The 12,571-nt window shown below is 45.7% G+C and overlaps 3 protein-coding genes across 3 annotated transcripts; all 3 read right to left on the bottom strand.

Annotated features, from left to right (window-relative positions):
* Window positions 1-334: 334 nt before the first annotated feature.
* LOC108097048 (27 kDa hemolymph protein) lies at window positions 335-1,467 on the bottom strand. Its single transcript, XM_017199082.2, has one exon. It carries the CDS (start codon window positions 1,433-1,435, stop codon window positions 452-454), a length of 984 nt encoding a protein of 327 aa, XP_017054571.1. The 5' UTR covers window positions 1,436-1,467; the 3' UTR covers window positions 335-451.
* Window positions 1,468-6,268: 4,801 nt separating this feature from the next.
* Window positions 6,269-6,991, bottom strand: LOC108097054 (venom peptide CtAPI). The gene is made up of 2 exons (XM_017199090.2): window positions 6,579-6,991; window positions 6,269-6,520 (listed from the first exon to the last, which is right to left on the bottom strand). The coding sequence occupies exons 1-2, from the start codon at window positions 6,655-6,657 to the stop codon at window positions 6,318-6,320; spliced, it is 282 nt and encodes a 93-aa protein (XP_017054579.1). The 5' UTR covers window positions 6,658-6,991; the 3' UTR covers window positions 6,269-6,317.
* A 100-nt stretch (window positions 6,992-7,091) lies between these two features.
* On the bottom strand, window positions 7,092-12,490 carry LOC108097037 (protein suppressor of white apricot). The gene is given in 10 exon segments (XM_017199059.2): window positions 7,092-7,967; window positions 8,025-8,153; window positions 8,210-8,384; window positions 8,445-8,449; window positions 8,508-8,823; window positions 8,880-9,331; window positions 9,334-9,595; window positions 9,657-9,865; window positions 10,843-11,015; window positions 11,970-12,490. Coding segments are annotated over 10 exon segments (2,799 nt in total). The 5' UTR covers window positions 12,263-12,490; the 3' UTR covers window positions 7,092-7,182.
* Window positions 12,491-12,571: the final 81 nt, after the last annotated feature.

The following is a 12,571-nucleotide window of genomic DNA, read 5'->3' as shown; positions in this document are numbered from 1 at the left end:
GAACAAAAAACCAAGTTCCACAAAACCTTCTAGCTTCGGTCAAAGTACCCCCAGAAAAGCACGTACTTTCTTTGAAATCCTGGAAAGGACTGCCTTTCGAGTCGCGCTCAACTAGTCACTGCTTTCGAATTTTGTCCAAAAGTCGGTGCTTTTCTCGCGCAGTGCACCGGCGCTGACCCGCAGTCTCCGTTCATATTTCAGGCTTGTGTTTATGCAGCTTAACACTTTGAGCCCCCGCTTCCGTAACCCCATTTTTTCGTGGCCCGCAACCCGCCACCCGCAACCCGCCTGCCCATTTGGCGTTTGGTTTTCCCACAGTTGAAAAGGGAATCCGTTAAGCGGCTTACGCCGGCCGGCAGTCCATCCGTTCCAGAGACTCCTCGTCCGACTTTGCAAAGTTTATTAAACATAATTATGAAATTGAAAAGAGAGAGAGAGACGGCGCAGAGAGCTAGACCCGTCGGGTGAGCAAAGTGCCCATTAGCAGGCTCGCGGTGGTCCAGGTGAGAAGCAGAGATGAGGATGGGGATGATCCGGATCCGGACTCAGATTCGGACCCGCCTGCCACCAAGGGCAGGGCTCTCCGGTGCTGCTGCTTGTTGACCCTGTCGATGTGCGGCTGGCAGGAGGTCTCCCGCCTCACGTACCGGAACATCGACTCCACAATGTTGCTCGGCGTGATCACCTCGCACTTCTCCAGCAGGCTCACCGTGCAGGTCTCGAAATTGTACAGGTCGACGCACTGCTTGGGACCCAGGACCAGCTGCGGCAGGTTCCACTCCGTGCTGAAGTCCTTGGGCAGGTAGCCGCCAAAGTTGGTCTTCAGGCACTCGGCGATGCCGTCGCGACTCTGTTCCAGGCACTCGGGGCCTTGCTCCGCAATGAAGAGGGCGATCTGGTCCCCGTTCTTGTAGCAGATGAACTCAAGCAGCTTGTCCGCAATCCTCTGCAGCACCCCGTTGTGGACCTTCTCGTCCGGCGTGAGGCAGGGCAGGAAGGCGTCGTTCAGGTCCTTCAAACAGGCCTTGGCCTGCGGCATCCTGAGGCAGTACTTCTCGAACACCACGTCCAGGTCTCCCTTGGGACTGGCCTCGGCGATCTCAACCTTGATCTCGGTGATATTGGCCAAGCCGGAAAGGCATTCGTTGAACTTGAAAGCCGCCTGCTGGAGGGAGTGGCTTAGGGCGGAGGCATTAACCGATCCCGCCGGCAAATGCTCGTTGGCCTTTTGGCACTTCGACTCCAGGAGCTTCTCGAAGTCCTCCAGACTGACGTTGGTGTTCTGCAAGCCCTGCGGCAGGTAGTTATTCCTCAGCTGGTCCACATCCACATTTCCGAGCAGCGCGGGATCCAAGGAGCTGGGCAGGTCCAAAGATCCACGAACGGCGTGGATGGCCAGGAACAAAAACAGCGGAGAAAGCGACCAGCTCGACATTCTCGCAGCGACTGGCCAGAAAATCCAGGGAGCTGGAGCTCGTAGCTCGTAGCTTGAGAGTTCTAATCTACCCAGTGTAAGTGTGGGTACGGCGAACAGCCATTATCTGCCGATTAGCAGAGGGCAACGGGGTTCAATGCCTGAGATTACGGCGCCCACAAAGACCCTCCCGCCCATTTCGTGTTTTCGGTTATCAGACGGGGTAAACAACCAAAGAAACGGAATTGTGTATTATTCACCTATTCAAAGGCACTCAAAGAAAAGCCAAATAAAACCTAAAGGTAACAATATGATTCATAATAACTATACATTCAATCTAAATCAAAAATCTAACTGTGTATTTGTCACTAAGTTTTTCCTTGGAAATCTTTCAAGACCGATTTCGTTGGCCGAACCTTTTAGAGTTTTTCCAAGTGTTCGAAACATGCCATAAACGAACAAGTAACCCCAGACCTTTTCCCCTTGACAATCAGAAAATCGTTTTAATTAGGCCAAAGCTTTCAAACCGATTCGTACAGTTCGGTAGCTGGAAGTCGAGAACTTATCAAGCATTTTCTAAAGGTGTGTTTTCAGCATTTGGCTGCTGACCAAAGTGAGGGGGGCAGCCTGGCTGAAATCGTTTAAAACAGTTCGTTTAAAACAGTTCGACACACTGTTCATACACGTATTTGTGCTAATAATAAGCCCATCTGATGGCGTTTGTGTTTTCAATCTAAATTGGGTGATTAATAATTGCTTGAGGCTTAGGCAAATGATGGGAATGTAATCAAGCGCGATCGTGGACAAGGGGGGTATTATTCGTCTTTTAAAGGATTATTATTCAGCGGCACGTGACACATAAGCTCAACACCGCTCTTACCCAGAACACAAGTGCGGACGAGTAAAGGCGATTATTTAATATGGTCACCGTGATAACAATCCAACACAATGTACATTTTTTTTGATTGTCAGCCAATCTGATAGACTTAAAGGTTAAGGCATATTTGTTCTATATCAAATCTTTGCCTCTATCAATAAGAACCTTTTTGAAACCTGTAAACCTCCCACTGCACGAGGTAGAAAAAAGGGCAACACTTGCAGAGAGCGCAGCCAAAGAAAAACCCGACAACGGCTAAAAACAAGGGAAGGGAGCCAGCAAGAAAGTAACAATTTATCTTCGTTTGTTGCGGAAGTTGCAAGTGCAATAAACAACTTCGGAAGGGGGGAGGGGACGTGGCATAGGGTGAGCATAGGGTGCCTGGCACTGCAAATTTTCGGTTAAAAATAATACCGAAAATTGTAGCTAACGGAGCAAAAGTGGGCAAGGAGTGAGGTCGAAACTGAAACGCAGTGTAAATTGAAATGAAGCGCGTGGCAGGGATTCCTAAAAAATGGACGCAATTAATTGCCGCCCTCTGCTTTGCTTGTGGGCGTGGCAGAGGGCGTCCCACAGCCGGCAGAACGAAGGGGCGGGCAGCATTAGTTGGCTGCAATCAGCTGGCGTTTCTGAAATTTGAACAAGGTTGAGTCGCGATGCGCACGGATATATCTCAGATGTTTCAGGATAGAATAATTCATTAAAAAAACTTCCTTTTTTTATTAAAAAAAATTCAAAAATTTCAATACAATCAAAGGTATTGCTTATCATTTGCTGAAGAAACTAAATTGGTAATCCAAACTTAGGTTGTGCATCAATTTCTTGAAGACCATTTATTTGCTTGGTTATGCAAATACAGACTTTGATCTTTTATCAATTATGGTAGCAATTAATTAATCCTATTTTAGGGGCCAATTGTGGAATTTCGAATTGTGGTCCAGTAGATACGCAGAAGCAAAAATATGCGAAAAATGGGTGCGAAAGTGGGTAGCAAGCTGCAGCGGATGTTTGGCGACCAGCTCATTGCAGCTGCCAATAGAGGAGGGGTCAAAGGGCGCGGCAGGGGCGCCACATTAAGCGGAGGCCATTTGCCAATTGCTTTGCCAACGTTTCCGTTTCCGCCCCGCCGTTCGCCCATGTGTGTGTGATGCGTTTAGCGAATGATAATAAGGACGAGGCTGCTAATAAAGATATTATATTGCCGTGCACACAAACCCAAACGTAAACACATACAGTATATGCATTGTTTCATTTAGTGCCTGGATGCAGTCATGTGTGTTTCTGCTCCTCTTTAATGCAAATAATTCATTTCATATCAAGCGTTGCCGGCGCCACAAATTAAGGCCACTCTTTGCGAATCTTCGAGCAACTCCATATGGTTTCCCTGTCCTGGCAGCTTGAAGCCTTAAGCCAGGATCCAAGTGATGATGTGTGCCACTCGGCCTGCCCTTTGACCCGAAGTGAAGGAAACAGGTAATAATGGTGTAGGTGTACGACCACTTACGATATTGGATCGAATTAAGGGGAATTCAAATCCAATCATTGTTTCGTATGAATAAAACTAGAGAAAAGTATAATCGAAACATTTTTAAATTCAACTCTTACAAAAGCCAGCCGAATTTGAAGAGAGTTTTCCCCACAAAACTGGGGATAAATCGATTACTGCTGGAGGTGCGACAAAACTCTTAACCCTTCAACACCCCCACATAACCACTCGTCGTTGTTCGGGTGGCAGAAATCGAGTGCAAACCGCAAATATAAATGAGAAATGCAGCGAAATTCAGGTTCATCGACAACTAGACAAAACTTTTCTGCGTCGACAGTGGTGGGGTGAAACTTCAGCGTTCAGACCCCCTTAACCACTTTTGTGCTCCACAGGAGACAAACGACAAAACAGTGGCGAAAGAAATATAATAACTAAAACAAACCGCAAACAAAACTTTTGTCAGCCGCAGCATCCCAAAAAAGCAACCAAACATAATTCTATAATGGCATTTAGATTTTTGGGGAGGGAATCGAACGGTTGACGAGTGTGCGATTCTATATTTTTATATAAGAATATAGAATTTCAAATAGAATGTAGAATTTAGATTTCATCGCTTCGAATCCGCACGCTCAAGAAGCATTACTAAATATAAACTGATAACAACGGCAATAATTTAATAAACAAACTGTTTATAATTTAAATGATCCTTTATCTTCAAGTTGGATTCAAGCCGTAATAGAACGAAGGAAAGCTACTTTTCATCTTGTTGCGATAAGACTCACTGATAAGAGAAAATATATGAGAAGTGGAAAAGGTATCCTTTTCACTATTTTGTTGGTAATGCGAATTGGTTGACTGGCGGTTAGATAAAGTCAAATTATTCGTGCTCTGTTTGCTCGTGGGTTTGTTTTTCTTTTCCGGTGTTTGTTTGCTTTTACCTTGGTTCTTGGGCCCCTGAATTGGCAAAGGGAAACTCTTTCCTTTTTTTTTTTTTTTTTTGTTGAAACGCACACTTCGATTCACTTTTCTCCACATCCTTTCAAACACTCGAAGATTGACTGACAGTCGTTGTGCTATTTTTGTTGCCGTCGATATCCCGCACAGGAGTTGGAAAAAGAAATGCAGGGGATGTATTCATACACCCGTCGCGTGTGTCGATGATTTTTTGCCGAACTTTTCACTTTGATTCCGTTTGAATTTCCGCAGGTCCGCACAGCAGGCGCTTTTCACCACTTTTTTCCCTTGGTGCGGAATTCAATGAATTTGAGGAATATTTCTCAGCGTCTTTGACAAACAAAAAGTGTTGGATTCGTGGGAGGACGACGCAGAGTGACACACACGTGTTTGTATTGCAAATTCCTAGCCGAAATAACACCTTTCCAACTTTCTAATACCCTATAAAAAGGATTTTGCAGAAAACATGGCTGGACTAAAGCTCGGCTAAATTTATTTATAATAGAGGTAAGCTGCGTTTTCTTTTTTTTTTAATGGTAAACTTGTTGACACCATTGATTTATTCTCTTTAGGAATTTACCAGTAAACCATTAATTTTTCCCATGTGGTTGGATAGAGTGGATGAAAAGGGGCATGATGCCACGGTAGACTCGAATGTTTGCTCATGGAAAACGGGCGGGGCGGGCCCTCCCGCTCGCTCCCTACCACATCCCGCATCCCATCGCCACCCCCCTTTTCCACTTGGGGAGTTTATTAACGTTTGGTTCGGGGGCCCTGCCCGCCAACGTTTTCGACTCGATGACGGCAAACATTTACATTTTGCATTCAGCTTGTTGTCTTCGGCAGCTCGATTCCCGTACGCGGCTTAGGTAACGAGATTTGATATGCCTGCTCCTTGGTATTCTCGACCCCCTCCCTTCGTCTCCCCTTTTATCCTTGTAACACGATTTGTTGCAAGTCCAGTGTTAGATTTAAGCTCACACTCGACGTTAATATTTTAACTCGGTTTCCCATTTTCTCAATTAAAAATGCCCCTCAACTTTATAGTTGTTGATAACACCCAGGCTAGATATACAAAATAGGCTGAGAACTAACCTTTAGGTTTGCTTATGATGAATGTCCTAAGCGTTAGTATTCTTCTTTTTCTTCTTCTTTTCAATTTCTTCATAAATGAACGTATTTAGGTATTTTACGAATCACTGCACTGCATTGCAAAAGTCCATTGAAAATGTTATCTTCTTTTCGATCTGACTCTCTTGCCTCGCAATAACCAAGCTTAAAAACAAAAGCCAAAAAATAGAATATTGAAACACAATTTTGACTAATAAATCAAAATATAAAATTAATAACATTAAGTTTTTTCACCTTTGGTGGTTCCTGTTTTAGCTTTCATCTTGATAAAACCGAATACAAAGTTCAAAGTCCAAACCAGATGTATCTTATTTATAGTTTCCGGTTTTTTTTTAGCACAAGTCACGTTCATTATCATTGCCATAAACAAAGCCGCGATCAACCCATTGAGTTTTACTGCTTCTCATAGTCCGTCGATTCAGCTGATTTTAATTATAAATTTCTTGACAACCGCATTACTCCCCGTAACCGATTTGTTTGCACTTGTTAAGGGAAATGCACCTGCCCCCGGAGTCCCTAGCGAATCCCTTGTTGCAGTAGCATCCATCAGGACATCGGAAGTGGCGGACCAGGCAAGGTTTTCCGAGAGTGGCGCACTCCGTTTGGCAACTGGGACCGCAGGCCAGGAAAGTCTCGTTTTCCGGGCATTCCCGGGGCGCTGAAGATTTTAAAACTTATTAAACGGGGGAGTGTTCCGAAGAGGGCTTGGTACTCACTTATATGAATCTGCGCTGAGATTATCGAAACCAGGCAGCAACCGCCGATCAGCAGAACACACTTCCAGTGGAGCAACATCGTCGAAGCTTGGCCAACAAAAGCACACTAAATCGATGAGCTCACTGCTGGCCGGGTTTTATGCCAGACCTCCGAAAAGTTAAGGTATACTGTGCATATGCTCCGACTTAGAAGATCTCAGGAACGTAGGTAGTACAATTTGGTTTACATAATGTTTTGATATACATGAGCGACATAAACGTACAATCGTTGACCATAACCGGATAACAAATTAAACTGTCAAACTTCTATAAATCGTACGAAATATGTATGTATAGTGGAGTTTCAAGTATAGAAGTTTGGCATCACATAAATATTGATTACATTAAATCACAGCATTCAGGGCGTCATCTAGTCGACTTTGGAAATCAAAAAGACTGAGGGATTCACACTTCGCGGAAGTGAATCCCCCAGGCAATCTCATTGTTACTCTTGTCGGGGAACCAAACCGCTTGTTTACAAAAATACGTTGGTGCTTTATTTGATACAACTTGTGAACTAGGAAAAACTTTGAAATGTAGAAGTGGATGAGGGGTACCAGGTGGATCATCGGAGGGAGCTGCTGCGCCGGCGACGCTTGTGCCGCTTATGGCTCTTCTTGGTGGGCGAACGATGACGCGACTGCTGACGCCGATGTTCGGCATCTCTACTGCTGGAGTAGCTCCGCGATCTACTTCGCCGGATGCTTTTGGACAGGCTTTTGCTCTTGCTCCGTCTTCTCTTCTTGTGGCTTTTTCTACTCTGCGCGGGCTGCTGTGATTTTCTGGCCGGTAACGATGATGGCTCCCTTGAGGATTTACTGCTCTTCTGCCGCCGTCGGTGGGAAGATTCGCGACTGGAAGCACTGCTGGGACTGCTTTTGCTTCTGCCATTTCGACTGCGACTTCTGCTCCGGCGGTGGGGTTTGCAGTGGCGCGAGCTGGAGGATCGTGATGAGGATGTCGCCACTACCTGGACGTCGTCATCGTCGGAAAGGAGAACGGCAGCAGGAGGAGGTGGAGGAGGAGCCGCCGGAGGAAGCACTGGTTTGCTGGTGAAGGTGTTTGTGCTATCATCGTTTAGCAGATTGTACTTTTCCAAATCCCCTCCATCCTCATCATCATCGTCTTCATCCTCCTCGCCGTCCTCCTGCGTTCTCCTTGCATTTCTTACCTCAGGCTTCTGGTCTCCTTCTTCATCGTCGTCCGGGCCAAAGTAGGTGATTGGTATTGAGCGCACAGATTCGTTGGACTCATTGTCACTATCGGCGGACGCCGATTGAGAAGCTCCTGATGCAGGCTCAGGATTCACAGCAGCACCGGCCATCGTCGGACCCACAGTGGCACCCTCGCCTACAGAAAATGAATGAAACTAATTTCGAAAATAGACACAAAGTATGAAAGACCCACCTTTTATCTGATTTAAAAATGCCATTGCCTTGCGCTTTCGCTCCAATTGCAACTGCTTTTCCCGGGAAATCATTCCGTTCAGCTTATCACGGGCAATCTGTGCCAGTTTGTCCTTTACTCGTTCCTCAGCTGCAAGACGAACTATCAATATAAGGCAAGTTATAATGGTTACCAATCGATCTTACCTTGGCGCTGTTCTTTTTGTGGCGAAGAAGAGCAACTGCCGCCTGCCTTCTGGCCGCTCGTCCTGGCCAACAACTGTGTCTCCACCTGCTTAATGGCTCGCTGCACACTGTCTGGCATGCCAGGACGCACTTGTTCCGCACCGCCAACCGAACTGGCCTCCTCGTCGCTGGTCTCCTGCGGAAGAGTGGGTTGCAATGGACCATGCTCATCCCGAGCGCGAATGCAGAAACTTACAGGGGCTAAAAGAGAAGTGTTATCTAAATATGTACTGGCAAGGGTCCCGATTTGTAGACCTACCCTTGTCCAGAGGGTTCCCAGCCGCGGATGCTGCCGTCCCGCCAAAACTGAGACCCTTCTTTGACATCAAGGCGGCAGCTACGGCGGCCGCTTTGCGTGTCTTTTCCTCCTTCGAAGCCGCATCCACATCGCCAGTCACTTTGTACAGGTAGTACGCATAGAACTCGTTGGCCGGCATCAGGAAACTAAAACGATCCACGCTCTTCGTCCGCAGGGTCTCCTCGAACTGGCGCCCATTCTTAATTACGTACGTTGCCGTCTTATCTATTATGTGCCGGAGACTCTCCTCCGGAACGGGGAACGTCAGTACGGGTGTCTGCGAAGTAGACCAGCATAAAATATAACTGTATTTGTGCTCATGAATTTACCCACCTTTTCGGGCTCCTTCTCCGGCTGCACTTGCTCCTCCTCCTCGCTTTCGGAACTGTAGTTCTGTGCCAAGGCCAAAGCACTTGTGTTTTTCAGCAGCTCCACTTGCGGCGGCTCGCCACTATTGCCCTCGCTCACGTCCGGCTGCTCCTGGGGTGTCGTCTCCTCCTCGTGGGTGAAGGTACTTCCGTTGTACTGGAGCAGCACAGGCGTGAACTCCCCGCCTTGGCTGTTGTGACCTTCCGATCGGCAGCTGGGCGTCGGTGAGGCCGTGCCACCCGAGTGTTGGGAGTTTCCGCCAGGGTTACTGGACTCATCCTCCAGCAGGACCGCTTGCAGGGGCACACCCTTGATCTTGCTGATCAACTGGGTGTAAGCGCAGTTGGCCGAGGGTTTGTACTTAATGGTGGGCACAGTGATGACAACATGGCTCGGGTTCCTCCTCTCCCCCCGCCATCCTCGTGAAAGTCAGTTGAATGTGAATCTGCGTCGGGATTCTGCTGATCCAGCGAACTCTCAGGAGCGGGCGGAAACTTGGCCGCCTTGATTGCGGCTAAGAGATGGCGGTAGTAGGGCTGCAACTGACCACCCTGGGTTAGGAAGTCGAACTGAGCGTTGTTGGCCTGTTTCGCCTTAATCAGGATCTCCATCTGGGCGCCCTGGGTGGAAATGAAGCGAGCCGTCTTCTCGATGATGGCGTGCTGCTTCATCGTCTCTGGCTGCAATTTAAGTATGTACTTCTGGTTAATCGCTCCGACTGAAACCTAAATTTGCACTCACCAGTTGCATTCCCAGTGGAGGTGCCATCATCAGGGTGTTCGGTAGAACGAAGGGCAGCTCGCTTTCCTCGGAGGCCGGGGAAAGTTGGGAGGGCGCCATGGAAGACCCGCTAAGGGAAGCCGAGGCCGACGATTGGCCATCGTACTGGAAGCCCACCTGGCTATAGTTGCCGCCGGAGGTCTCCTGTTGCAGCCGCTTGAGGTCCTCCTCTGTAGGATCCGCGCGGTTGGGCCAAAATAAGAGTAGAGAACACAAAAAATGGCGCGACTTTAGTATAGGCTGAGAAGTAAGGCCATTAACTAATTCGAGTCAGAGCGAGAAAAACGTATTCGAGGTGAGGCGAACGCACGAGAGAGACAGAGATCAATGAAGAGATACATAGGTAAGTAGGGGCTATTTGGTTTCACTGGGAATTTTCCGTGGGTTGTTTTTTATCCTGATTACACACACAAGAAGCTGGACGCTCCAGAAAGTTAACCTGAAATAAACGATTTAATCTGTCAGGTGGTGAGGATTGCGTATTTACCTGCTCCAAAAAGGACTCTCTCTGGAAATATCTAGGGTGATGTCGGTGTTTTCTTTATCGATGGTTGGTTTTGGTTTTTTCATATTAATTGGAATCAATTTGGTTCGATTTGCTTTTTCGGAACTGATCGTTTCTTGATACTTGTAGTACTTGTAATACAATTCACAATTTGAGGATTTTAAGACTAGAGGTGTCGACATAGTCAATCAAGATATAAAAATGTTGGAAAACTGATTAAACGTAAAATAAAATTGTAAACCCTTTCCGATTATATTGAAAAATTTCCCATTTAAAATAAATTAAATCTATATTATAAAAGAAAACATAAGCTGATAATTGACTTCTCTGAAAAGAGGTTTAGAACTTTACACTTTTTTTTTTTGCTAAACATAGCTTATTTAAAAACTATGAGTATTTCTTCAAATTTTTATAAAAAAAAATGCAGCCCTGTCTTTTGCAAAGGTGTAGGAATCTGCAGTTAGATGTTATATGGCGTTTTCCAGAAATCTATTCCAACCATAGCTGTCCATAGCTGTATAAGATTTCGGGAACCCTCCCATATAACATCTCCTGTACTCTAAAGCCTAGATGGAATATATCGACACCCCTGCCGGATCGTGAGATCTGGATCTGGTAGTACCAGTTAATCATGCCACTCACCTTGTTGCAGTCGCAACTCCTCCTCGTTGTTGTAGAGGAATAGGTAGCGTTCTTCCTCGCAAAGTTGCTCGGCACGCTGTTCCTCGGCGCTCAAGTATTCCAATCTATTGCCATATCCACCTGGTGGCGCCTCGTGGGGCGTCAGATCGCAGAGGGCGCCTCGGACATCGTATCTGGGGTTCAAAGGTCGCAGTATTCACGGTATTTATGGAGCCGAAAGAGAGCAAGCAGAGAAATATAAACAGAGAGGAGAGAAAGGAGCATTATCAGTAAGGAAGACCATTTCAGAGGTTGCGCAAACGGGGCGGGCGAAACAAACTGAGGGCCAGCTTTTTAAGAATCTTTCAGCCCTTAACAATCCCCATTTGCTTCGTACACACTTGCGCAGTTACACAATAATCATAGTCATACGGTTTATAATATACATATATATATATGGATATGTATATATATATATATAAATATACATATATAGTTATATATATATAATGCAGTTTCAGATTAGATTAAGATTTAAGGCTAGAGATCGTTCATATACATACCGCTCCAGTGGCTAAAAAGTTAATCGGTTTACGTTTAAAATGGTCAAAAAATTACAGTTTTCAAATTGTATATGGATAGAGAGTACAGTTCGAGAAGCACTGAAAAGAGCTGTTATTACAATGGCTTGTGTGTGTTGATTATGTGGGTGTAAAGTGTGTGTGTCCGCAGTTTTGTCAAATGTCCTCTATTAGTACAGTTGCAGCCAAAATACTAATGCAATTGGGTTGATAGTAAAAACTACCAAAAAGAAAATGGCTTTTGAAATTTTGATAGTCCAAGATCCTTAGTCCCTTCTATTATGCTAATGATTTAATGCAGCAAAATTAATCAGTGTTTGCTAAGAATTTAATACACGAGAAATGATAATGGAAACACAGTCGCATTAATAATTTTAGTAAATTTTAAAACAACGAAATTCTGAAACGAGCTTTTCAAGGAAGCTAGTATTTTGACTGACCCTGTGTAGGTTAGTGTAGGTCGTAACGGGACACAAAATGGGCATGTAGTTGTGTTTGTATGTGTTACAGTTGTGTGCGTACAGATTATTCGAATAAATATTGCTTGGGTTAGTCCCAACTATTAACCTGTCTATCTTGAGATTTACATCGCCCATCCAGGGAATTAGCTGCTTGCCGTGGTCCATTTCACGGGCCTTCTCGTCGTCCCGAAAAATCTTGCAGGCGTAACCAAAAACGAGGAGTTCCAACGGTGTTTGTCGATGGTTTTCCACATTCGTGACGGATCCTCCGACCCCTGTCACTCCAGAACTAATTCCATTTCCCAGAACCGTAGATCCGGGTCCGGATAATTGACCCGTACGGCGAAGAATCCCGCCAACGCTTCCGCCACCGGCGCTTCGCACATTGTAAGGCATCATCGTGGGTGGATTAACAGAACCAGGATCCAACTTAAGTGTTCAGGACTCCACTCACTCTCTCTCGTTCGCTCTCTCAATCGCTTTTTCTTACGCGGTTCAATCACTTTCTTTTGAATTCAAAAACTAGGCTCCTGGCCTAGTAGGTTGCATTTTACGACCGGAATTTTATCAATTTCTTTTTATTACATTTTTATTTTGCGTGTGAAATGAAATTAGAGACGGGCATTAACTGATATTTACTCGATACTATCGATATTACCACATATTTAGCAAAAACGATGTTTTCCAGCCTGAAAAATACCACAAAAA

Source organism: Drosophila ficusphila, unplaced genomic scaffold (assembly GCF_018152265.1).
Source record: "Drosophila ficusphila isolate 14025-0441.05 unplaced genomic scaffold, ASM1815226v1 contig_198, whole genome shotgun sequence".
Lineage (NCBI taxonomy): Eukaryota > Metazoa > Arthropoda > Insecta > Diptera > Drosophilidae > Drosophila > Drosophila ficusphila.
This window is presented reverse-complemented; position numbering and strand designations above follow the sequence as displayed.